The following is a 27904-nucleotide window of genomic DNA, read 5'->3' as shown; positions in this document are numbered from 1 at the left end:
TTTACTGGTTTGACATCATTGTATTCCTATAAAGATCAAATATTTTGCTTTATTTTTTGTCAAGTACACCTGTGGCACTCCAGGAATAAAAAAATAATGTAGAGAAAGGCATTGCTACACATATATGTGTAAGCACTGACTTTTGTATTTAAGACATTATACCTGAAAACTCTCTCCTCTTTTGCTCTGATGCTCATACATATATCAGCCCTATGGAGAGCACTAGAGTGTAACTTTGTGCCATGTGAAGCCAAACTTAATAGTTACTAAGAATCTCTGAGACAGTACCCAGAATACAATGGGAAATTTGTCAGGATCTGCATTATTTTCATTGCATTATGAGTGTAATGGAAGCCACACAAGCATATCAGGTTCACAATTCCAGTCATGTCTTGTTTTACTGGAACACCACCTCTGAACCATGAAGCAAGATACTGTAATTACAGAAAGGGTTGCAAAATTTTTTTGAATATTTATTGGCTGAATACATGCTGTGAGCCTCGAGCTCCACTAAGCAGCTCCAAAAGCAGCCATGTTCTGGTTTATTCTGGCCAAAGTTCTCATCTTCCATTTGCATCACACCACCGCGAGATGAAAGGGTGTCATCACTCACATAATCCTGATATCCAGTCATAAGTGAGCTTGGTGACTATTCTGGTATGACTTTTCTTTAATGAAGAAAAAGAAAGATGCCTTTAGTGACATGGAACTTGGAGAAAACAGAGAAGCTCATTAAATCTATGAGTCTCAATCTTCCTTCCCCTGTGAGGTCAACTTTTCCATCAAAATACTTTAATTCTTCTGTGGACAGTTAAAACACATTTCAAACTTTTAAAACACATTTTCAAATAGCAGCCAAAATTCAACAGAGTTTTTGTAATAACCAAACCCCATCATACTGCAGGGTAAATGAATCACTTGACTTTGAGACTTCTAGGGCAAAATTTAGCTTAGCACTATGTCCTCTTGATTGTGTAGACCAGACTTTATTGCTAATAATAGGTCATATAGATGTTAGGTGTTTATAGTTTACTCCTATGGATTTAGAGTTTCACAAACTGGGGAAAGAAAATGCATACCGTAAGGTTTATTTAGAATGGGACAGTCTTTTTAACACAAATTAGAAGATACAGATGGTGGTTCTACAGGATGCTGTATGAAGATTATTAAAATTTAAGATGATGGTATATTCCAACAGCAAAAGGACTTCTTAGTTCTTAGCTTATATTTACAGTTTTGCTTTTCATGCCCCCCCAAAAATTCTAAAATTGAGATTTTGTTTATGTAATCTTTTTGCCAGAACTTGGCAGCTGTGATCATGGCTGGCTCAATTTAACTGACGATTTCTTCTAAAATTATCAAACATAGTTACTCAGGAATCTCAGCAAACGAAATGCTTCTTTTGGTGCTTTTTGTAGACAGCACTGCTTACCAGAAGTCCTTACTCTGCTATAGAACAACACATATTTCACGAAGGTGAGCACAGTGCTAATTCGGACATCCCCGAACCCCGCGTAGTCAACCATGTGTTTGTACAAGCTGCCAAGTGGGTTAGCTCCTCTTTTCCCCGCCACCTTGTGCTATGACAACCTTTTGCTTTTATTTTTCTTGCTGCCGTGACTGCTCAGGGCAGCAAGAAAAATACTCATGTGCACTACTGGCACACGAGCGGCGGGGCGAGCTGTCCTGGCCGCCCAGCGCGGCGGGCTCTGCAGATCGCGGTCCGGCCGTGCGGGCTGCCCACGCCCGCCGAGGACGCGGCTCCGTGAGGCGGGACGGGCGGCGGCGCCGCGCCCTGCCGGGCACTCGGGACGCGGCTCCCGGGGAGAGGCACTCAGCCCCCGCCGAGCCGGGCGGCGCCGGGGGCGATGTTCCCGCTGTGGAAGGCCGTTCTCTCGGAGAGTGTCCTGGGTAGGTGGCGGCGGTGCCGGGGCTGGGGGCGCGGGGCCGCGGCTGAGGGCAGGGCATCGCGGGGCTCACCTGCGTGCGGGCCTGTCGCCCATGAACAGCACCCCTCTGGGACGGGTAAATAGTGCTCTCATCTGAGCGTTCTTCTTCGGGCTCTTTTTTTCCTCTGGTGCTGGATTGCTTTTTGTCTCTTGGATCAACCAGAACTTATTGCTGCTCCGGGCCAAGTGTTTGCGCAGGTGTTGCAGAGGCGAGGCTGTGCTGTCCTGCTCCAGGCAGGGCTCCGAGGGTGGTCGGCAGACCCAGCACCCGCAGTGTCCTCGGCTCGGTGCATCTCCTGCAAAGGCTGGAAACTCTCAGCGCAGTGCTGCTGTGCCCGGAGAAGGTGTCTCCAGGGGAGAACAGCACACCGATTTACTAGAATAATTCCTTTATCACCAGTCTGCCTTTGAGGAGCCCTCACACTGTGGGTGGGCTGCTTATTTAGCCAGCCATCTGAACACTGATCCTTGCTGAGGTCGAGCATTTCACTGAGGTTCAAAGTATGAACCGTTGAGTGGGGGAAGAGCTGTTTTATTTTAATAATTCTATTTTCTCACAGAATGCGTTTGTTTAACTTGAAATAACAAACATTTCTTCAAAGAAGGTGGCTGTTGTTGCTTGAACTGCTTTCATATACATTTGATAGTCTATATATATGTGAAAGTATAAAATGGTACCTCTTAAGTAATCTCCAGGAAATCTTGTTGAAAATACGTGATGGGGTTTTCTTTTTCTGGTTTGTTCTCGTTTTAGGCTACATTTCTTGGTCTCTTTACCATGCACTGCCACCAATGATCTACTACTTCCCTCTTCAGACGCTGGCACTCACAGGCGTAGAAGTTTTTGCTGTTGCCTTCTTTTCCCCAATATTCTTGGCAATTGGCCCCTTTTGGAGGCTGGCTAACAATGAGTATGTCCTAGCCTTTCTGAGACTGACTATGGTTGGTAAGTATGCATTTATAGATTCTGTTTTGGCATCAGTGCATAAGAGCAAACATTCCAAATGGTCTTAAAATTCAGACTATTACAAAAAGAGACAGGAATAAGAAGTTCTCACTCTCCCCATACTCATGTTTTGTTTGTTTTTTTTTCTCAAGGTTTTAGCTGTAGTCAGAGAAATATTTTTTGTAGCCATTGTATCGCATAAATACAGAAAAATATAATTTCACTTTTATTTCTAGGAGCTTTTAATTTAAGAAGAGTAGTGTCCAATAGGAAAGGTGTTTTCAGTATCACTCAAATATCAGCAGAGCAGGTGTTTTTTGAATTGTGACAATGGGTAGGGATGAGGCATTGCAGAGCAGCTTGGGGCTAATTTCTCTGAGTGAAATATTCTTTTTAGTTTCTGAGGCATTTTTTTCTTCTAAGAATGTATTTTTAAAATTAAATCTATCTATCTACATGCCTGTAGAGGGGTTATAGGTTCACCCTAAATATGAAATAACTCTTATATGGTCAGTTGCACAGGACAAAAATTTGATCTTAAACTCAGGAAATAGACGCCTCATTTCCCATTCCACAGGCTCCTCCTTAAACCAAGATTTTCTGGAATTCCTACTTCAGTTTCAGCTAGCTGGTGCAAATCTTAGCTCTTGTTGATTCTTTGAAAGTTTTTTGGGGGAAGGTTTGGCAGCTACAGCCACGTTCAGAAGCGAGAGTTTGCCATGCCCAATGAACTCAGAGGAGACAAAGGTCTCCATCCAGCGTAGAGGTGAAAATGCTGCTGCTGAGTGATGTGTTTCACAAGCAGCAGATCCTAGCTCCTCATTTGTCAATATAAGATGATAGACAGATAATAACTTTCCTCATAATTTTCCTCTTTTACTGTTTTACTGACAGAGTAAGACAACCTTATTTACTTTCCCTGCATAGTTTTTAAAAGAATTAATTATTGTTCTTTATCGCTAGAAAAATACTAGAAATGAGCAGAATTTGTTGGTGTCGTTGATTTTCATGAAGAATAGTCTTACCATGTTCTTTTCTTTTCCTGCTCTTCCCATTATATCCACCCTAGAACTTGTTTTGTAATAAGCTTCTTAGTGAACAGAATTTTCAGCTTCTTGCAGTAGTGCCTTGTGTGTTGCCTTCTGCAAGTTCTTCTAGTTTAGAAAGTAGGAGTGAGTATAAGCATTTAAAATTGCACCTTACCTTCCTTCAGACGTGACAGTAACACAAAATTTGCCATGTTTATTTAAAGTTGATCCTTCAGATCACCTTGCTGTGTTTACTAGTTCACTTTACCAAAAGAGATGGAAATCACTTAGAAATGTGTAATTTTTGTTCTGCTAAATAGAGAGCAGTGACCAGCCTATGATGGTCTTTTATGTGCTGCTGATTCTCCTGTTTCTCAGTTCTTCCTATGTTTTTCCTGCTTCATACTGAGACAATTTTATTCATTCTCTTTTTGATCTTTTTTTATTCTCAAAAAGGCCATGGCCTTCCTCTGGGACTGGTTGAATTGTCAGGCAGAACATGCATGCTCCACCCCATTTTACTCAGTCTTCAGTTTCACAATCAAAAAATAAGAAAATTCTTCATGTTTAGCTAAGACCAGAATGTTTACGGAGATGATTTTTTTTCTATTCTGTTTCTTTCTGCCTTTTCAGCAAGCTTTATTTTCCCTGCAACTTCTAATTTCTGTATCCTTTTGTGCTACTTGATTTTGTGTTCTATTTGAAAACAAACAAACAACAGCCAAGTATCCTGTGGTAGTTCTATTTGCATCTGTGCCTTCACATAACTTACATTAAATTTGGGTGTTTGGATAGATATATTTATGTCTTGGGTGTACTTGCCCAGCGACTAAAGGTGTGTCTGCTCTAACTTGGCAAACCCATGCTACCTTTAATCAGGGTAGCACACATGATGAAATATTTGAAGAGGCAGGTTTATGGATTGCCAGCACAATTTAGTGACAGAAATCTGTGTGTACTGTACATGAAACCTCTGTTGAAGTTCATGCAAGTACACCTTCACTGCACATTGATCTTGTTTATCATCTTGGCTCTAAGCTTTGCATCTTTTACTCTGAGCAGAATGAGCAGCTAAACAGTTGGAGGATTCCTAGCACACGTTGCAGCGCCATTTCTGACATTACTTGCTTAACTTCTCCTCAACTTTGACTCATACTCACTTAGCCAATGGCTGGTATCATAAGAGTGTTGCTGCTTCTCCTGATGTTTGTCATTGGTTCTGGGCCAGTATTTACCATGCTGACTGAATGTATGTGGTCACTTGAATTGGAAACCTGTTAGCAGAGTCTAAAACTGCTGGTGATGTGGGGTCACTGTGCCCTGGGAAATGGCAAAGTGTGTGCACATGCTCTCTTTCAGTAGCTGGGAACGTGGTAGCTCTCAGTAATAAACTGGCACAGGCTGGTACTGACCACTTCTGAGATCAGATACTGAGCCAGAGAAAGCCTTGTTCACCCCCACTGAGGCAGTAGATTTCTAATCCCTGTGCTATGTGTGGTGACTGCTCCTGTCTAATAAAGAACATGGCTTTTGCCACACTGTGCTTACTTTTGTAACTGCACAGCAGCAAAAGCCATATCCTTTTTAGAAAGGAACAGTCACAGTGCATAAAACTTTATGGCTTTTGAGTTATCTAAGTGCATGGTTGAAGAATATCTGTATGCTTAGATATCCATACATCCTCTCTATGGAATCAATCACCATAAGTACTTAAATTAAGGCAATCACTTGGACTATTGGATAATTGCTTCATATAAATTTTTTCCTTGAAAATTATAACTGTATGCAATCATGTATACCCAGTTTGTATGCATACCTACATTTCTTTGGTTGGTTTAAAAATGTGTAGTGTCATGTGTTTTCAGATGAGTGGTGTAGCTGCCCAAATTACAGACAATGTTGGCCTAATGCACAGGGAATCCTTATTACCTGGTCTCTATTGATCATTAAAGTAACCTCTGTGTGTGTGTATTTGCTTGTAGGAAGCTTAGCATCATACCATGCACCAAATGCTTCAATTAGACTGCTCATCTTGGCTGCTGGTGTTTCTTCTTCATTGCTGGTTCAAACAGTAACATGGTGGTCAGGAAACAGTTTACAAAGGTATTTTCTTATACTGATGGAATTTAACTGATATTTCTTTATATTAAAAGCTGTTTTCCTTTTTTGTTTAATCCCCCAAATATCTCACTATTTCAAAAACTGATTCTTACAGGTTCATCAGGATATGGGGCTTCATGCTAGGGAAGATAATGCTCCTTGTTCTTCGTATCTGGTACACATCCCTTAATCCAGTCTGGAGCTCACAAGTTGCCAATGCTGTCATACTGACAATTGGTTTCACAGCAGCAGTGGACCAAATCCATTCAGGTAAGTATATTACAGCAAAGATGGTGGTTATGAAAAGAGCCTAAAGTATACCTAGCTATATAGGTATGGGTTTTGATTCTTTGATTTTTATCCCAAACACCATCTGGTTTTAGACCTGCTGCATAAGCATTGCAGGTTTTAGAAGTCGTGGGGTACTTCCATCTGCCCATAATATGGCAGAACTGGTATCACAATTCATACAAGTGGTAGTAAGTTGTTGCCAGAACTGCCTCTTTTTCCTTATTGCAGTGCCAACAATATGACAGTAACACAAACAAAGGCATAAGATAGACCAATAAAATCAGAATGATATTTTGTCTTTCCAGCATGAAACATTTGTGGTGTTTTTTTACTTTGTTAATTCAGTTTGCACTTTGAGTTTCTCTGCCAGCGCATATCTTTTAACAGAGAAGGGGAGACACAGTTGGGGAACAGTTGATATGTGAAAATAAACAGAAAGAATTGGAGGAGTGGACAGGAAGTTGTCCCAGTTACATTTTGCCCAAGTTCTTGGAGTGTTTGCACAGAGTACACAGTAGTGGGGGTTGGCATAGGCTAAACAGTGGAGGTGGTATTGCCAAGGAAGACAGAAGGTTGGGTTGGTTAGTTAAGGTAGCTCATGTTAAATCCTCAGAATATCCTTCCTTCTCAGTATAACCTTAATGAATTAATTGAAAGATAAAACCTTATCTATGCGTAAGTGGGTATAAATTAGCATCATGCATATTGTCTGTAAGCTTGCATTACACAATCTAAATTAAGCCTGAGCTTTCATCAGAATTTAGAAAGGGAATCTGCTGCAGGAGATTAGGAAGGAAATCTGTCTTGTTTGTGGGTGACAAAATGATATGTCTATGCAATTAGAGGTGCTGCTTTCTCCTTAGATAAGAGAGGTTCTAAAGCACACAGAAAAAAAGAGAAGGAAGGGAGTTTGTTTCTGGCTTATTTGGAAGTGTCAGGTTTTGTTCTTATCAGAGTTTAGAGTTTCAGAGAACAGAAGCCCCTGAACAAATTCTAATAACTTTTCTGCTGAATTTCAAAGGCAATTTAAGCATTTAAAATTTACTATGGACAATAATCAGATGGGCAGGTTGGCATTTTTGAATGCTTATGGTGAGTACATTTTCTTGACAGACCTCGGGTTGTTAGGAAAGATTTTTTTTGTATTATCAATTTCTAATAACACAATCCTAATCAGATAAATTAGCTTTTGTGCATGTAATTTATTCTAGTAAATTTGTGATTTTGCCTATTTCTTTTTCTCAGTAACTCTTGCTAATAGGATTTGAGAGCTTGCTTAGCTGTATTTCTATTCTTATTCTAGGTGGAGACAAGAGGAAACAAGAATCAAACAAAACTGGTAATGTGATTAGAGAGACTGCTTCCCATCCTCACTGGTTTTTATCAGGGATTGCTTTTGGCAGCCTCATGTTCCTCACTCTGTGGATATTTGGGGAGGTTTCCTTAATTTCCAGATGGGCAGTAAGTGGACATCCACATACCGGTCCAGATCCTAATCCATATGGGTAGGTACATTATTATTATTTTTATTATTACAAAATTGTAATGAAAAGCCAGTGCTGTAGGGGGTGACAAATTAAAACTCAACCTAATGATGGTATAAGACAGAAAAAAGTGGGCACAAGGTACTTCACACAGAGGATTCATTCTTCCTTTGAGATATCACTGAGCATTTTGTCCAGACTTGAAAATTTTCTGATACAGAATTATTTTTAATTCAGCACTAAAATCTTGGTTTGCCACATTTCAAAACAATTTTTAGATTAGGACTGAGGTTCAAGGACTTATGAATGCAGTGCATCTATAATATGCAGTAAATTAGTCTAGCAGTTGACTTCAGAGAGGAGATGATCAGAGACACATGCACAAAGTATAAATAAAGTGTGTGCACTATTAAAATATATACTTCAGTAGAAGTTTTGATTAATAAGAATCTAGTCTTAATGCTGTGTGTGGTTCATTCAGGTTCCAAAATCTAGAAAGAAAACAAATTAGTTGTTCTGAGTAAGCTACATGTGATGGCAGTTGACAGAGTTCATATTTTGGAATTAGTATACAAAAGAGCTCCCCAAGACTGAGAGCAGTGTTAGACACTTTAGGATTCCTTATTTGACATGAATAAAATACTTCTGTTTGGGGTAGATTCTTCCCTTTTTTTTCCCTCTGAGTTGTTTTTGCCTTTTGTACCAAGATTTCAGTGCACTGCTTTTGCTGCTGAACATGACTCATTTATACATTAAGGTAAATTGCCATTATTTCCAACTGGATGTTTTTTACATCCCATAAAGGGAAGAAAATGTAGCTGGGTGTGAGCAAAATTTAGCTTTGTTTAAAGTAAAATAATTATAATATATTACCAAGAACCCTTGTCTGCATATCTAGAAGGTTTTTTTTTAAATATCAGGTGTTTTTAAGATCATATTAGCGCATGTTTTCTTTTTCCTTATTGTTGTATCAGAGGTACAGTTCTGTTGGGCCTTGCTCATGGACTGATGCTTTCATTTTGGAGCTGGTCTTCTATCATCAGTTTTGCCTTGTTTCTTATAGGTAGGTGCAAATCCTGAGCAGAATTTTTGTCTGTTACTTTATTCCCTTTACTCAAGTCCTCTGACCTGACACCACATCTCAGAAAAGCGTGGCTAATCAAAGCCTCTTTTTCTCTTGCCACTGACTGTAGTACACATATGTCACCAGTTGACTAAGGGTTACAGGCCAAATCTCCAGGCCATTGCAGAGCAGTTATTTCTTCAGAAGCCCTGTTAAGGTTCTGTTCCCTTGAGCAGCATCTCAGTTCTGACCACCTGCATTGTGTAACAGTTGGACTTGATGATCTTAGAGGTCTTTTCCAACCTTAATGATTCTATGATAAGGCCACATCTAGGGTTAGGGGTTGAGAGGACACAAGCCTCTCAATTCCACAGGAGGCAAAATAACTTGTAATTTAACAAGCAGTCTACCTGGAGACAAGCTTGCCTTCTGTGTCTTTACTTGCCAAGTTCTGCAGTCAGTAAAATAGTATGAATAGGCAGGTTTTAGTGTTAAGAAATGTGTATACAGATTGTAATGTAAGCATGAACTTTTGATTTTTGATGCACACATATTGCTTATTTAAAATAGGCACAGAAAGGTTCTTTAGTTGATTCAAGCATTGTATTCTAAAATGCTCAGAACTTTGATGTATTAAAGTTAAATATTAGAAGTGTTTCTATACATTTGCTTTCATGATGTGACAGTAAATGTTCATATCTACAATAATGTTTTAAAATTAAGTCATCCCGTTATAGAGAGGTTCTGTGGTTGCTAATATTCTGTTTAGAGTCAAATCCCCAAATCAAAGATAGCATGGTTAAGTCAAGGATCTTGGAGTCAGTAAAAGATTAATAGTTGCTTTCTTGCTCCTCCTGTGGTTATCTACAGGGAAAGATCAGGAAATTATATGTTTTCCCTTCATACTAATCTATTTGATTCTTTCTGTATTACGGTAAAAGAGATTTATAACTGACAGACCTGTTACTCTCTTAAGAGCTGCATCACTCCTCTGTTGTGCTGAAGAACTCTGTAAGAAAAAACTGTTTGGTTTTGGCTCTTGATGACATTTCTCTGCCCTTTTTGCTATACTGTTTTCAGCTGAATAGGCAGTGTTTAAAAGAATGAGATATTGGGAAAAATAAAAGACTCTTTAACTACTGTGAATACCTGTCCTTCTAGTGATGCAGTTTTTAAGCCTAGAGAGCACAATTATATTTCCCAGACTATTTTTTCTCTAGCCAAAATATGAAAATGAATGTGGTGGGTAATACACCTGACTGAGACTTACCCTATTTTTTTCTATCCCTTCACAGGTTTGGCATCTTCAGCTGGTCTCCTTTATTTACACACCTGGAGTGCTGCTGTTGCAGGCAACATTCTTGGGATCTTTACTATGTGTGTGTGGCCTCAGCTAGCGGGACGCTTTGTTAGCTGTCCCCATCCTGGGAAAGCCATGAGCACAGCCATGTTTGCCTACGTTCTTGAATTGTTCTTCTGTGTATGGTGTACAGCTTATAAATTTGTACCTGGAGGAGTTTACATTAGAGAAAGCTCCCATCTTCTTCTAGGTACATTTGTGATAATGAACAAATACAAATATGCTTGCTTTAGCCTCAGACAGACATGTGAAATGTATCTAGTGTATAAAGAGTCTTTTCAAATGCTTGGTTACTGTTAAATTACTTACTGTGGTAAGAGTTTCAGTGCAAAAATCAATGAGACATGCAAAAAATGTTCTACTTGTTTCTTTACTATTAGAAATAGTCTAAAATGTGGACAGGAAATGGAATTCAGTTAAGGGGAAAGGACAAAGTGGAAAAATGTCTGATAACTAAAGTAGGCAGTGGAGGAAGAAATCTGTTTTCCAGTCACCTTAAAAATATGGCTGCAATCCAGGGTGTGAATGCACAAATATGCTGGTTACCTAAGGTAGCAGTGCCTCAGGTAACAGAGTAGCTACTGGGACTGTAATGTAATTCAGTGCATTATTTAGCCCTGCTCTGCAGAGCAAAGTGCAGCATCCTGCTGATCTAGCTAGTCTACATTGGAGACCTGAGCTTCTTTCCCCTGTGGCTCTACCTTATGTTTTGTGGACACACCAGCATGTTTCAGGGAGTTCAGATGAGCCTGTAGCATCAGAAACATGTGAAGAGGACAGGCAGAAAAGAAATTGTCAGGTATTTGCAAATCAGGAAAAACTGAGTTGAGCAAATATAAAGCCTTTAGCAAAATGATGACTTGATGAGGGTGGAGAGGTGGAAAGGAAACCAACCCTTCCTGGTTTTGTCTCCAGAAATATTTTTGCAATAGGTACTAACATGTTTCAATGGCATATTTCACTAACTATATTTAACAATGCCAAACATTGTCTTGGGCTCATTGTGTGGGACGTTTTTTAAAATGTGACGCATTAGTATATTTTATTTGGAAAGGATTAACAAATGCTGGGCTTAACTTGTTGCTCCAAAGGTTTCAGATTTCATAAATGTCTTTGCAACTACTTTGTGTCACTCCAGCTTCTTACTCTTCAGGTGTGTTTCTTATATTACATTCACATGAGGGATTTAAGTTCATTATGTTTTAGGAGAATTTAATTCCATTATTGCATTACTTTCTTTGTTCTGAAAGCACTCTGAGGAGTCTTTAGAAACAGTTATCCTAGGTAATTAAATTTAATTTTTTGAAGTTATATGAAGAAAGCATGAGATAGAGGAGTGTCAAATGCTTTCTTGAGTAATGCTTTCACAAAAGAAATACTTTTATTCAAAATTCCTCTCTGTTACTTCCTTTGAAATGCACACTTGTGATTGATTTACCTGGAGTGATCACTGGGTAGTAACAGAGAGATGGCACTAATTTTCTCTTTGGAAAAGAAAACTGTAAATGGAACACATCTCAGCTGATGGCACTGCATGAGTTTAACTTCCATCTGGGAATGCATTTTCTATCTTTTTTATGCCATCCCATAGCTTATCAAAGATTATACCATGAGACTAGGTATTTGTTGCTGTGCTTTTACTCTTACAGCTTGGCTTTCTGGCAAACTGCTCATTTTCTTCTGGTTTCTTCCAGGTGCAAGTGCTATTTCTTGCTTTCTTCTCCTGTCCAATATCCTGCCTTTCTCTTGCTGCAGTTTGGGTAGGGAACTGCACCACGAAAAGTGACAATGAAAGTAAGATCATTAAATTCAAAACTTCTGTGCTGCTTCACTGTGATGTGATATAATGCTGAGGGGTCAGATTCCTGATGTCTATCAACTTTAATGGCTGTGAATCAATCACCCTTTGAGAAAGGTTTTGTGTGTTCCCCTTCGTTGTGCCAGACCCAGTGTCCTGGTTTCCAAACTTTCACTACAGCTAATGTAACAAGTAAGGAAAATAAAAAAAAATACTGAGTAATAGTTAGCTATTACTCTGAAGTAAAATATGGCTTCTATAATTAATTAACTATGCCACAAAGATATTAAGGGCATATGTCTTCTCCAGCAGAGCTCTTATCCACTTCATTATCCTCCCATGCTTTTTTTGAAAGTAATTGGATTCTTTATCTCATTAGGGATTGAAAAGACCTTGTACTATTAGTCTGAGCTACTTATTGAAAAGATACTATTCCCACCCATTGCATCAGTTAGTGCACTGAAGTTGCTTACTAGCTTTTAAAATGTGTCTCTAGTGTGTTTAGTTTTCTGCTCCTAAAAAGCCAAACTATTTCTGTTGGCTCTGGAGTTCCAGAACACAAGTTGCTGCCATGTTAAATATACTGCTGCAGTCTGCTTACACTGTTTTATAACAAAGTGTTGAGCAACTGCTTTTGTAGTTCCTATATGAAAAATGTGTTAATTTTATCTTGGTGACAGAGCAGTTCATTGTCAAAGATAATAGATATGTGCAATCATCAATGTGCTTTTTTCATCAAGCTGTTATTTTAAGATTCTATAATATGTAGGTGTAACTCAATTGTTCTTGTCAGGTTAATTTCAGTAAACTTTGAAAACAGTGGGCTTAGCTGAGAGTTTTAGGCATCAATAGGGCCTGGAAGGATTTTAGCATAATTTATCTGCCATGTGTTGGCCCTTTTGACATCATACCCTGTAACTGCACTGCAAATCAGTCTTTACTTGAGAGTGCTGCCAATAAATCTCATAGTTCCTCATTAGGTATGGCATTTATCTGCATTTTGCTTTGAATCCTCTTTGTTGTTGGAACCATGGTTGTTATGTTGTAACACAACAGCTGGAAGTTTATAAAACATGTTTATGAGCAATGTTTAATATGTTAAAGGTCCATGAAAAAACTAATTACTTATATTTTTACAGGTTTTATAATGTTATGTATTGGCGTAGACTTTCTAGCAGGACCCAAGAAAGACCTTAGCTCTGTCTTTGAAGTGAAAAGCAACCAAAAACCATTCTTCAAAAGGAGTAAAAACTATATTAAACTATGTAAGTATAATTTTAGTTCCTTTTCTCCATGACTCTAGGAATACTGTTTGAGGAAAAAAAGTAACACTGTGGAGTATTTTCTCAGTGTTCTAGAAATGTTTTTTTGGTGCTAGTTTTAGAGACAGACTGGTAGTTGATATTTCCCTAGTTCCAGGTTAATGATGACATATACTACTAGAGGAGCTGACTCACTGTGGTTATGACTGATAGAGGCTATTCCTAATAGAATGTGTTAAACTGAGACAAGAAACTGGGCAAAACCCAAAATATGAAAATGGATTCAGCATCGTTGGTGGTTTTGTTTTAGTGGCTGAGGAGCCTGTCTGGATCTTGGGCTTTACATGGTGTGTACAGAAGCTGTGAATGGTTTCCCAGCCATTCAGTGTGGCAATTTTGAGGCAGTTTGGTGTGACAGCACTGCCAGGGCTGTGTGAGCTGGCTGGCAGGGTGGTGGTACTGGCTGGCCCTGAGCTGCTGTACCTGTGGCACTGTCCTGCATGAGGAGGCTGTCCTGCAGGGCCTGCTGTGGCCGGCCGCACAGCACAATGCTTGGGGCTGGCTGTGTGTTCACACCAGACCTGTCCCTCAACTATGCCTACGATCCCAGATTTTCAGATTATATGTACGGGGTTTCCTTTTTTCCTTAGGTTTTGAGGAGAAATGAAAATCAAATGTTTGAGGTTTTATCACTTTTTGGCTTTTGAAGCATACAAATGTTTTCAAACTATTTCTCAACAATCATTTGAGTGCCTGATTTGTTTTCATTGTCAGCTTACTGTTTCTAAAGAAAAATGCCTGTCAGTAGCATGAAGTTTGGTAGGAGAACAAAATGCCAGGCATGAGGGCATGGCAACCCTACAGAGATCAGGATGCTGGAGATTGCAATTCCTGCATCTTTTCTTCTGTGACTTTAGATCAAATCGCTTGCCATTTGTGCACATTTTGCTGCATTTGGAAAAAGAAGACTATAGTGCTTCACAGTTTTTCAGAGCTATTTCTGGAATCTTTATGGAGATCTTTACCCTGTATGCTCAGGAGCCAAAAGAATGTGGCCTGTGAGAGTTTGTGTGTCAGAGACAACACGAGCACCATTTCAAGTGGTTTGAATATTACCGCTAAGAAACATTTCAGAAGTAAATTAATATTTCAAAATGCTACCTGTCACAAAGCACAGCCCTTGCTTAGCTAACCTTTTAATGTTGCAACAGTGCCTCTTGTACTTCCTCATCATGCCCGCACTTGTACTGTTTCTCAGCTTCCACTCTAAGCACCTTTGTGTCTTGCAGAGTATGAAATTGTTTGACGTGTGCTAATATAGGCAGCATGTCCTTCTTTCTGATATCTTCCATTATAAAATGTGTTTAAATTTTACACAAAACCATTCCAGAAAACTTGCATGAAAATAATTTCATATCTTCTTAAATATGTGAAAGAATGAACTGGAGTTACTGAAACCATTGTAGATAGCATATGCCACTGTGTAAATGAAATAAATACAGAGGGCTTTGATCCTCCAATTAAATCATGCTGAATGGTGAGAGCTCTTAAGTGCACACTGTGATTATTTGTAATTCTACAGGAGCAATTAGAAAGCTCTGAACATGCTTTCTATGAAGCTGCACTGTCTTTCCAAGAGTATGCCAAACCAATGACCACTCTGTAAATCTGGCAAGAGCCACATCTTTCTGACATCTAAGGGCTTGCAAAGTAAACTAAATTTTATTCCACACATTGTATTAATACAAGATAAAAATTGTGTACTACAAATGCATACTTGCACAGAGGGAGGAAAACACTGAAGAGCTTACATGATGCTCTTACTCATGCTTTATAATGAATTCTTCAGTAGTTGTAATTTTTACATAACTATCCCAAGGATTTTTGGTACATTTTATCTGCTCAGCATGTTGTGTTTTGGAGAGTGTATTTGCACATATATACACATTCTGCATGTGTGCATAGATCCTGCCTTGGTCTGGTGTTGTCACTTAAGTGGACACATTTCTCATTCTGTAAATAGCACACCTTAGAATAAGTGTTCTATTTAACAGCATTATAAACATTATTTTTTCTCAAATTAAAACCATTTTTCTCTGTTTTTCTATTTCAAGTATTATGGCTGCTTGTTGGTGTTGGCTTGCTTGGACTGGGTTTACGTTATAAAACTTACCAGAAGAAGTTGGGCCAAGGGGTGAGTAGGGTGTTTGCGACAATGGTAACTTTCAAATATACAGTAAAATGTGTGTGTAATAGCTTAGGTGTGTTAATTGTTGCTGAGGAAATCTTTGCGACCAAGTATTCAGAAAAACCAATGCATAAATGAAGATGCAAAAATTTAATTTATAAATTCATGTCAAATTGAAATGTCTGGGTCTTTGGAGATTTATAGTGATGCTATGAAGGAAAAAATATTTTGAAAATTTGAGAGATTCTTGTCTCATATATTCAATTTGAACTTTACTTTTATAAATTAGTTTATTTGAATGGTATTCAAACTGGACAATGCTGTTAGCCTCCTAATCTCCTGAAGGGGGAGTTTGAACAGATAACTTCCTGAGGTTTCTTCAAGGTGAAGGAATTCACCTTGAGGAACTGAAGCTCTCTGAAAAGTTGGTTAACATAGGTTAGACTTAGACTAGGTATGGAAATTAGATAAAAAATTTGAAGATTCCAGTTTTCTGTCTTGCAAAAAAAGGTATTGCAAAGGTAGTAAATAACAAGATGGTTAACAGTCATGGAGTTCAGTGGTAGATTCACAAATGCACACAGATTTATACAGTTGGCCTTCTTTTTTCAATTAATTCAGGTTTTGCCTTATTGTGTGGCAAAATGTGGTCAGTTCCTCTTAGTAAGATGAATTTGTACGAATTCATTTGAAGTATGATGACTTTTATTACCTTTTTAATAGCAGATTCAGTCTTTTGTAATTCTGACAGCTTTATTAGGAAAATATATTGGGTAAAACTTGTATGTCTTTTATGGCACCATGTGTCTGATGTTGTTTACTGCAAAGCTATAGAATGTAAAAATTCAAACTTTATTTTACTTTTTCCCATTTATTTTTTGAGGTTCCAAAAAGAGATTTCTCTGCTATGATCTGGCCTTTTAGATTTGGATATGACAATGAAGGATGGTCTAATTTGGAAGGATCAGCTAATTTGCTTAATCAGACAGGTAACTAGTTTTTTCCATGCTTCATTTATATTTGGGAGGATTCTAAACTGAAGAGACAAGTGAAAACACCTTGGTAACTGAGGCCATTTTCACATTAACACAAGAACCTGTGTTTGGTGGTTTTCTCCTCAATTTCTGAACTGTTCCAATATAATCACTTCAGTCAAAAACCCATTTGCAGAGGTGATAATTTGTTTAATATTTTTAAAGAGGTTTCTGGTTAGAGGAAACATATTTCTTACCTGGATTTTTCTTCTCATATTGCTGATGAGTTACTTGTCTATAGAGAAATTCTTTGCATAAATGAAATAATATCCTTTCAGATAAAATACAATGGTATTTACAAAGGTAAATTTACTTTTAGATAAAATACAATGTTTTATAACTCCTTTGTGGTTTTTTTTTAAATGTGAACCATTATAGAATTCCTAAAGGATGTGAAATTCAAATGCCCTTAACAATGAATACAGAGAAGAAACAGACAAGTCTGTTTCCATCACTGAACCAGTGCAATGTATACAAGAAAAGTAGTGATTGTAGCTTGGTTGTCAGGATTTCACTGTAAAGAAGAGCATCTAAAGTGTTGCTCATGGGCAGGATTTTGGTTGGAAAATTAGCTATAGGAAATTAAGGATTTGGACTCGAGTGCTGTTGCAGAGAGCATTGAAAGGAATTGGCCAGGAGTGCTTGTAGGTGTTACTCTTTTCCTGCAGTGTCCATGAGATAGGGTAGACAGGGGACTGACAGTTTAACATCTAAAGCAGTTCAGAGAATTAGGAAATGCCCATAGTGCCATTCCAGCATTTGTTGCTCTCTGGTCCACCACAGTATTTTCCTGAGCAGCTCAGGCTTTACAGACCCAAGCAATGACAAGGTGCTCCTGTGCAAGTCTTGATTTTGTGGCAGAGATACACAGGAGTTAGTGAAGAATGAAGAGACTGATTTTAACCTTGTTCACTCCATTGTCCCATGACCAAAGGTTCAGAGAGCTGGGCTATGTTGGCTATCTGGTGATATGAGAAAAGAGCCAGGACATTTAATGAATTTAAATTTGGGGCATTCTTCTACATAACTGATTCTATAGTTCGTGTCTGGGTGGTTATTTAATCTTTGCATATTTATTTATGAATTTTGATTAATGCATTCATTTCTGGTACTTATAGTTTAAATTAATGAATATTAGAAAAAGTGCTTACTTTGTTATGTCCATTGGCATTTCTTTAGGGTAATAAAATACCACTTCTAAAAAAGACAATTGATAAGTCAAAAAGGCAGCAAATTCCAAAATATAAATAATAAATCATAATTTCTAATAGGTGGAAATAGGTGGAAAAAATTTCTAATAGGTGGTATTCTGAAGTTTTATCTTACATGCATATTGTTATATAAAATACTACCTTGACATTGCCAGTAAATGCATGCAGAGTTTGTCGAGAAATTCCTATAAGAAGAGTTTCTGATTTTGAGAGCTGTAGAGAAAAGAGTGGCTATCTGCTTTAGGGTAGGAGTTGTCTTCAAAGGTCTGCATTCCTTGGGCTCACCTCTCTGTTGGAGTAGTGAAGATGCAACATATAATGACTTTTGTGACTGGAATTTCTGTCTGCCCTGGAGGGATCCAACATCAACCCTTCTTAATGGTTTCAGTTACTGTTTCTGTGATCAGCATGTACGCTAATGATGTAGAAGGAAGAACCTGGGAATCTATTTAAGAACTCTGCATTCTCATTTTCCCTCCTGACAATGCTTTACACACTCCTGCATATGATATTTCAAAAGCAAAAAATCTTCTGTGGTGCTGGATAGTCATAATTCCTTATGGAAGGGCTGTGGATGAAATGGTGACTTGATTTGCCTTCCTGTATAGGGGAACACTCTAAGAGGGGCATAATTGCAGCAAGAAGGGAGCCCTTGGAGCATTTCTTACTGCTGCAGCTATACTGACCTGCTTTTCAAGTCTGAATAGTTCAGCCCTCCTGTGGGCAGCTTGCAGACTCCTACCTTCCTTCAGGCATGGGCAGGTGTTTCCTAGATGCCAGCTCCTGAAGGAACTGCAAGTTCTCCTGTATCCTGCAGTTAAAATATAGGGGAATCCATCATCTTCCCCTGGCAAAACCACATCTCTTCATGTAAACAGGGAGGGACCACAGTGCTTTGAGAAAGTGAGGTGGCTGCAGGTGGTCAGCAATTCACTGGAGCTGCAAACCCTTCTGTTACCGTGCCTTGAGGCTGATGCAAGGTTGCTCTGGGCTGAATAATTATTTTGGCAACAGCATCCAGCTGTGTCTTGCACAGGAAGAAGCACAATAGGATTTGGTAGATGAAGGGAAGTGCAGGTGTGCTGTGTAGTGTTTGTTCATGAAATTGAAAGCAGTAGATTTGCTACTGGGCTGTTCATTTGTGTGTACACAGTATCTCTAATGCTTTAGAAATGGCATGAGGTCTGCTCAGGCCAGCTGTATTCTGCAGTCTGGTATCTCTGGTTATGCACCAGGGATGAACCATGGCCAGCAGACACTAAGTGCATCTTCATCAGAGTTTGTGTGACCTGCAGTAGCCAAAAGTTTGGGCATGACTTTGTTGCCAGCATTAATTTGCCTTGACTGACCCCTGAAGAGCTTGTGTCCATCCCTCTGAAACCAAAATAATGGCATTATGTACTTATTTATAAGTCCCATTTATAGGTAACAGTTATAAATGTGAAATTTTTTTTTTTTTCCCTTCCATCCTAGGAGCAGATTTTATCACTATTATAGAGAGTGATGCCTCTAAACCATTCATTGGAAACCATGATCCAACCATGTGGCTAGGAGAAAGACTGGGATTTTATACAGATTTTGGTCCAAGCACAAGAGATCACACCTGGGGGTAAGTCACCTTCACATGCACAGTGACAGTAAATAGATGCAAATATATTGCCCAATACAAACTGCACTAATACAGAAGCAAGGAATAGTTGGAATAGTGCTCATTATAATCACTTGTTGAAACTTGTCCTTTAGCAACAGGCTTTGATTCATTAGCAGTACCATGCCATGTGGATGGAGTGCTCTCATTGCTAAACATGATCAGATTTTGGTGCCTGCCCCCATAAGCTGCTTTGGTTTTGGTGATGCAGAGAATGGCATCCTACCCTTTAATGTACAGATTTGGAAGTTTAGCATTCCAAGTGCTGCATCTGATGCCCTTTTCACATTATTTTGTTTTGGGCTATGAGAATTTTATGTTGCAGACTTAAAAATGTGACAGCAGTTGGAAAATGTAGCACACCAGGAGGTATGAGAAATTTTGATTTCATATAGGAGGTATGAGAAATTTTGAATTCATATCTAACTTGGGCTGTATAATGGGAAATGGGAATAGAAAGGTGCATGTCTGTTTGACAGATATTTTGTGTCTAATTTTACCTTAATGCTTGACCACCTACCAGTTGCATATCTTTAAACATCTTTGTCCTCTAGAAAAATACTGGCATATAATGTGTCTTTTTATTTTCAGGGGGATATACATATCTCTATGGCAGATAGAACTTCCTACTGATGTTGCTATGGCTGTTTAATTTTTGCCATATGTGAGGGGCATTTTGTAACTTTCTTCTTCCAGACCCTGCCTATTTGAGACAGAATGGGGGAAAGAAGTATTTTCTGAGATTTTATTAATGAAATACATTGAAAAACCTGGTGCAAAATGTCCAAACAGAAACTGAAAAAAGAGAAATCTCTCATTTAAAAGATATATTTCTACCTACTTCTACTTTTAATAAAATACCTTTTAATTTCTGTTAGTATAAAATTCTGGTTTTTTCTGAAATACAGATCAGGAAAAGCTCAGTGAAAGAATTAATATTTATGGAGATATATTTCTTAGTGTAGGAATTAACATGATAATATATTTTTAGACATGTAGTTAAGCAGTATTTTAGAAGGAAACTTTCTATATTCAGAAAAATCCACTAGACATGGTTTGTATTCTGGTTTTACAGTTTTCTATTTCAGTGACTGTTAGACTTCTGCTCACATTTATCTGCTTACACACCTTTGATGCTTGTGAATCACAAAGTGTAACTTTTTGCCTCTCCTCATGTAGGATTATGGCACTGTCCAGATATCCAATTGTAAAATCGACCCATCACCTCCTTCCATCTCCAGAGGGAGAGATTGCACCTGCCATCTCCCTGACTGTCAACTTCACAGGAAAGCTGGTTGATTTTGTTGTTGCTCACTTTGGAAATGAAGAGTGTGTATTTCACTTATTTTACATAGAGTGTACAAAGTAATGTAATGTAATTTGTGAACTTCCAGGATTTATTTTGTACTCTTTAAAATCTGCTGCTGTAATACTGGTTCTAGCAGGGCACATTTGAAGAAATACAATGACAGTTTAAAATTGGTTAAACTACTGGTTTAAAATTTTGAAGCATTTTTTTAAGGTATCATGCAAAACTCAGCTGAACTACTATCTGAATTACTAGGGATTTAAAGATACAGTTCTGCAAAGTCACAACAAATTATAGGGCTACAGATGCATTTCAGTGCAAGACAGCATCCTTCTGACTTTTTGCATGTGGAATAGATGTATTACATTCCACAATGAGTGCAGAGAGGTACAGTTAGAGATAGATACCATTAATAGAACTCTATTGTTGTTTTTTTTTTTTTTTTTAAGTAACACATCTGAAACCTCCAAGAAAGGACAGGGTTGAAATAGCAGCAAAAATATCCATCAGTGTCTTTCTGAGAGTATGGAAATAGAAATAGGAAGTCTGATCTCTGAATTCAGAAAAGCAATATTATACCAATAAATCAAATAAGTGATGGAAAAGAATAAGGTATATATTTCAGTTCTTGAAAACAATGTTTTGATTACCTGTGTGTAATGGATATTAATAAGAGACACTTTTGTGAATACTCCATGTAGCTGTTATTTCTGTTATATTTGATGGGATATCTAGTATGTTTGTGGCTATGTAGTAAAATCTGGAATTTAAAAAAAAATTCTTACAATTAATGGAACAGCAAATTTATGGATAGGGTGCAGAATATTATAACACAAAGAAGCTGCTCAGAAAGCCAAAGGAATTGTCTGTATCCCATTTCCTTCCCCTGAGTAGAAACTGCACCAAACCTGCAAATTGTTTATAGATTTCCCATTTATTAAACAAATATAATTGTCAGAAATCACTCCCAATTTTTAACTCTAGAACAGAATTTAATTCTGTGCCTCACACAGATGATTAGACTTGCCTGACTGAGAAACTGTTTGTCAAAGTAGAAGAAAATAACATTGTATTATACCCTTGCAAAGAAATGAGATAGAGATGAAAGAGAAAATTTGAGAAATTTGGGAAATGGGAAATGAGTGCAAATTAGATTGTGTTTTAGAGGGGAATGAATTTGTAACTAAATACTGCACATAACTGCTCATTTTTAATATTTTTTATTCTGCTGCTTACATTGATATAGACTATAGAATACTAGATGACTAAGGTAAGGTTGTTTTTAAATAGGATTTTGAAAATGTGGGAGTATAACTATGCTTGTGCCTTTAAAAGATCCCATCTTCTGGAGAGCTGCATTCTGGAAAAAGCAGATAGCTGAGCAGGGAACTTCATATATACCTAGGTCAGAATTCTACTTAAGTGTTTGGGGGTTTTTTTGTGTCCTGCCTGTGTGCTCTTTCTCCCTAGTACAGTTGCTTCAGTCAGAAGTACCACTATTTAGAAAGCATAGCTGCACTTAAATTGTTGTCTTCTTCAGGGTTTACAGGTTCCAAAATCAGCTCTCTCTGTCAAGGATTTTACTGTTAGCCCAGACTATCAAAATCTAGAAGACAACATGATTTACACAATCATTTAAAGTCATTAATACCAAGAATCATAGAAAGAGAACTGCTTTTTCATTATTTTATGACAAATCCAAGGACAGAGAATGAGATCCAATGAAGTATTTTACCAGGCTCCACTTACTTCACTAGCACTTTCGGTCATGTTGGAACTCTTGTGTAAATCTTGTTAAAGAGACGTGAAATACATGCCAAATGTAATTAAGTAGTGCTAATGGGATGATGTAACTCTAGTTACATTTCATAAATTATGGGACCCAGACTTTAAGACTTTATTTACCATGATCTATCCATAATAAAATTTTTTAGCATGGATGTTCTTTGTTACACACCACATTGTGCTAGCACAGTTAAATTTTAAGTGCAAGCAGAGACAAAGCTTTAGATAACCAAAACACTAACATTCACATTTCCTAGTGATGGTATCAGTATTAAAAACAAAACAGTAATAGAAAATGTCGTTCCTGTAGTGGATAGAAAGAGAATGTGAATTACATCTACCATGACCATGTGGCTTTTATCAAATGTGGTGATAATTTTGAATCAATGAGCTTTCTGTGAACTTTGATGCTCTCTAATATTGAGAAAGAAAAATAGTACCAGATTGATTTGTGGTTTACTATGTCATAGCACAAAGATTGTGAGCTAAAATGTATATGTCTTAAAGTCTTTTCCATTTCTTTCAGAAGGAAATGGAAAAGAAACTTTTCTTTCATTCCATTTCTTTCAGAGAGGACTTGGACAGAAAACTCCAAGCAATAGCTGTTTCAAACCTGTTGAAGACTAGCTCTAAGCAAGTTGTGTTTCTAGGATATATCACTTCAGCACCTGGATCCAGAGACTATACTGAATTAATAAAAAATGGAAATGTGCAGGTAATATAAAAATACTGCATCTTTAGAGAATATATATATATTGGAAACACTCAGGTTAATATTTCAAATTGGTAATTTAAATATAGACAGAGAAGAAAACACATGCCCATTTTCAAATATAACCTTTAGCTACCTCATGATATCTTGTAGAGAAAGTGGAGTTACACAGTGAAAGAACAAGAGGCAATGAACAGCAGCTGCCCCAAGAGAAATGTTACTTAGAAGAAATAAAAAGTATCAGGGTTGTCAAGGATTAGAACAGAGAGCTGGTGAAGTTGTGAAACCTTCATCCTTGGGGATATTCAGAATTTAGCTGCATAAGGCCCTGAGCAACCTGCCTGAAGTTATTTTGACCAAGGTTATGAGTAGGAGACCTCCAGATAGCCTCTAATTCGGTGATTCTTTTGTATTAAAATTGAACTCTGCATTAAGAGATACCAAGAAAGTTGTCTGATTTGTCCATGTCTAACAGTGAGCTTTTTTCTTTCTACCTTAGTACAATGTTAGGCAAAATACTTTCTGCAGTGAGTTTACACTTTGGTCCTGTTACTGCTTTAAAGCCTACCCAGATGAACACTTACCTTATTTGTTTGACTTTTTTCTCTTTCACTACCCCTCTAGGACATTGACAGTACAGACCAGGACAGATGGTGTAGCTATATTATGTATCGTGGAGTAATAAGGTATGTTAAAGGAAATCACCTATTTGTAGGCTTAAATATCTTTATGGTTATCAGTTTTATAATCTTTTGTAAGTGTTTGTGGAAGGGTCTTACATCCCTGAACAATTATTATGGGCAGTTGGATCTATCATAAAATTACATGAAACATTCATCTTAGGGTCACAAGAGCTGGTGAACATAATTCACCAGTTCACAAGAACTCTGAATATAATTCACAAAGACACTATTACAGGTTTCATCATTCTGTGTCAGAATTACATTCAGATCTACTCTTCTTTGGTAGCATAAAACTACATTTTTCCAAAGCTCTAGCTTTGCATCTTCAGTCTAAAATGTGAAGGCTAAGCCCTAATTTGTATGTGACACAGAAGATACAAATTTTGAACTATGCTTTAGGGATTGTTGAAGCAAAATGCTGATCTAATCCAGGCAATCTTTATGCTGGATTTAGTGGAAACGTGAACTGTGTAAACCCATATTGAGGCACTAGACTTATGCATTCCATATCTTTTAATCCCAAATTGCTTGTAAATCATTCCCTTGGTGATCTTCGTACTGAAATGGACTTCATCTTCTTTTGAATAAACTATGCAAATTCTGCAGTGTTCACAAGTAGTAAACTTGATAGCTGTCTTAAGAGTATTGAGTAAAAAAGAAAAAAAGGCAACTAAAAACTCAATTAAAACTCTATTTGCAATTTGAATTTTTCTCATTATTCATTCAATTGATGCTTGAGTTTCTTTCTTGAATATTGAAATCTTTTCAGTGACAATTTACTCACATTCTAAAGCTGTAATTTTTAAAAAAGGTTTTTAGACATAGACATTATTTTTACTGTCAAAAACATTTTTTCAGTTTTTATGCTTGTGACATGGTATTATGATCCTGTTTATGGAGCACTTTCAGTTTTTTGAGGGTGAGATTCACAGAAATGGAAAATTGTGTTGATAAGTTAAAGCATAACTCTTGGGAAAAAAAGATAACGCTCATTAAGAATGGGGTGAAATTGTCTTGGGTTATTTCTTCAAACTAACTCTTCTCATATTTGACAGGCTGGGTTATGCTCGCATATCTCATGCTGGTTTAAGTGATTCAGAAGTCCAGATGGCCAAATTTAGAATCCCCGATCACGTGGATAGATATGTTGACAATGACAGAATTGTCACTGATCCCAGCCAGGTTCCTGAGGACATCCATTTCAATCCCAGGTCAGTGTGTCTCATAGGAAATAAAGGGGATGGTGTACCTGGCATCTGGTAAAAGAGAAGTCTAGGAACAAAATTATTTCTAAAGTGAGAGACACTGATCAGTACCCAACTGAGCAGAAGGGTAGAAGTCAAGAACTTCTGATTTGTAATTCCATTTTTTCGGCTGTTTTGGCATATGCCCTGGGAAAATCAGTCTGTTGTGTCACAGCATAAATTGCAAATAATGCTCATTTCACCCAGGCAATTTCTGAGATTGTTTGATAGGGATATTTGCCAAGTGGTGTGGTGACTCATTTGATAGATGATGAAAAGTCTCCAATGTTTCTCAGCACTCTGGAGACTGGGCTCTTAATATACTGTTACTTAGAATAGCAAATACAATATATACATTAAATACTTTTTGCATAAGCATTTTAAAACATACCATATAATTGGAGCAGAAATTAAAAAGAATGCCTGAGACAGTATGTTGCATGTGTCAAGAAGGGAAAAAAAGGACTAGGTTTAATGTAAAAGAGTCATTTATTTCTAAATTGCCATAATTTTCCCACTGGTATTGCATAAGGAAGAGATACATAGAGGAAGATATTTATTCTAGTGTTAAGTATTTATAGTGAAAGAGTCATGAAGTTAGTGACAGATGTTGCCACAAAGAGAATAATTCCCAGTAATGCCACATTTACTACTCCTAACATGCATAATGCAGAATATATTACTTTCTCATATACATCTGACAGTGGAGTGTAGTCACTTTTTATGTACCACTCAACCACTGCTTCCTGTCTAAGCAGGGGTTTGCCCAGACTTTTCAACATGATGGAACTTGCCTACAGTTAGCATTCATGTTCAGATTTTTCTCAGTTGACTTCAGCACAGAATCTTGTCCTAATTTCTTTTGTCTGCCTATAATCAGAAAATGTTTGCCCTATTGGAATGTATTTAACTTTTTCTGATTAACTCTACTTCTTTAGCAACACAATGGCATTGCTTTTAAATATTATTTAGCACTGATATTTTGAATAAGTACTCCATTTTACCTTTGCAAGTCTGTCTACCATAATAGTCAGTTGTCAAAACTTTCATATTTAAATTTGGCCTGAAAAATTAAAATTTTCATCATAATTTGCAAAAGCAAGATGTACAGTATTTATAACAGGGTTGACTGTTTTGATACTATGGGTGTTTAAATTGTATCTCCACTAAAATCAGGACTAAAAACTTAGGACTAAAAATTTAAGTAGATAAATGCTACACTCAGCTTTTTCATCTGGAGTTCCAGTTATAGACTGCCTATAGCATGAGCAGAATCAATGTAATTGTCTCCAGTATACTCAAAGACCTTTAGCAGGAGAGGGTTCATAGAACCTGATGTACATTTAATAGAGTTGGGCCCTGTTTCTGAAATAAATTGCCTAGAACATTCAGAAGTAGAGTAAGGATTGTATGATTTAATTGCATGGTTTAAATAATGTTGTAATAGTGTTGCTCTGTTGAATATTTTTTTTAGGTTTGGATCTTATAAAGATGGACATAATTATGTGCCTATTCATCACTTTCATATGAGCACACCTAAATATTTTAAACAGACAAATTAAAGCAAGAAAATAAGATTATTATTCAGACCAACAAGAAAGGTTTGTTGCTTGAAACTGAATTGACAGCCAAAAAGACTACACTGTTTAAGGCTGAGCAACTCCCATGCTGCACAACACCGTAATATGTAATAGTTGGGGACTTTCTTCTTGAATGACCTGCCATCACTGTGAGGGGGGGAAGATGTATGCATTTTGATAAACTAGTTGGCCAGATACCTGCTTTGTATGCCACAAAGCAAGGGTGGGAACTTGCTTTGGCAACAACTTCTCCAGCTTTTGTGAAGGTATCATGTATCATGATGTTTCAGAGTGCTATTGCTGCTACTGCAATAAAAAGATTGACCTAGGGCTTTTCAAAATAGGAATGGAACTAGTGTATTTTTAAATTGGGAATTATGCAGCATGTGTTTGAAGTGTGCACCTTTTTGACTCAAACAGTATTTACATCTGCTGCTATTCTACATTTTATTCTTAAATGAGTTTTACAACAATTTGCAGATAATTGATGTCCATAGTGCTGGAGAAAAAGAGGTGACTTTTATAGACTTCATTTTATTAACTGGAAATGAGACACTTCACTGCTTTTACAAAGGGAAGAGCAGAGTACCCCTGAATAATGATGGTTATGAGACACCTGCATGAACACACTGATGAAGAATTAAGAACAATCATGCTCAACATAACAAGGTTTCTGAGAAGGGAGAAAAGTTGGTGGTAACTTTTATTTAAAATGAACTGTAATAAAGGGGGAAAAAAAGCTTTGTTTCTTTGCTAGCACTACACTTCTGTAGGACTTGAATAGAGGTGTTGCTTTTTTGACCTAGGCAGTGAATTCCCTGTTATGCCATGCACATGTGACACAATGTAAATTGTTGTGTCTTCTCAAGGTCTCTTGGCAATGGCTTTTATATTTAGCTCCTGATCCTTCAGTATACGTGCAGAGCTTCCCTTTAACAATGAGGACATCTTCATTGCTGTCCAAAGGATGTTTCCTGCTTGTAAGAAGCATGTTAGATAATTTAAGTGACACATTCAGTTTGGAAACCACATTTGTGATGTAGGGATTTAATACTGCATGTCTTTCCAGTCGTATCTAAGCATACCATAACTAAGAGGAATAGGATATGTTGCAGGAAAGAGGATGGATTTTTTTTTCTCTCTCTAATTCTTTACCATATACTTTTAAGAAGAGCTTGAGCATACTCAGTTTGATTGTTTCTCTATGTAAGCAAATACAGGATGGGTTT

General features: G+C 37.5%; 1 protein-coding gene across 1 annotated transcript; it reads left to right on the top strand.

Moving 5' to 3' along the window:
• Positions 1–1837: 1837 nt before the first annotated feature.
• Positions 1838–27000, top strand: CWH43 (cell wall biogenesis 43 C-terminal homolog). The gene is made up of 16 exons (XM_066549104.1): positions 1838–1911; positions 2704–2895; positions 5906–6026; positions 6139–6293; positions 7618–7819; positions 8773–8861; positions 10157–10411; positions 13159–13284; positions 15396–15475; positions 16353–16458; positions 19188–19323; positions 20542–20691; positions 23027–23171; positions 23793–23854; positions 24907–25062; positions 26570–27000. The coding sequence occupies exons 1-16, from the start codon at positions 1869–1871 to the stop codon at positions 26655–26657; spliced, it is 2106 nt and encodes a 701-aa protein (XP_066405201.1). The 5' UTR covers positions 1838–1868; the 3' UTR covers positions 26658–27000.
• The last annotated feature ends 904 nt before the right edge of the window (positions 27001–27904 follow it).

Source organism: Molothrus aeneus, chromosome 4 (assembly GCF_037042795.1).
Source record: "Molothrus aeneus isolate 106 chromosome 4, BPBGC_Maene_1.0, whole genome shotgun sequence".
In the NCBI taxonomy this organism is placed as follows: domain Eukaryota; kingdom Metazoa; phylum Chordata; class Aves; order Passeriformes; family Icteridae; genus Molothrus; species Molothrus aeneus.
Note: the sequence above shows the minus strand (reverse complement) of the source record. Positions and strands in the feature narration are given on the sequence as shown.

Coding starts and splice junctions, on each gene's coding strand:
- CWH43 (XM_066549104.1), top strand. CDS start 1,869: ATGTTCCCGCTGTGGAAGGCCGTTCTCTCGGAGAGTGTCCTGG. Junction 6,294..7,617: donor AGTGGACCAAATCCATTCAG/GTAAGTATATTA, acceptor TTCTTATTCTAG/GTGGAGACAAGAGGAAACAA. Junction 23,855..24,906: donor ATGTATCGTGGAGTAATAAG/GTATGTTAAAGG, acceptor CATATTTGACAG/GCTGGGTTATGCTCGCATAT.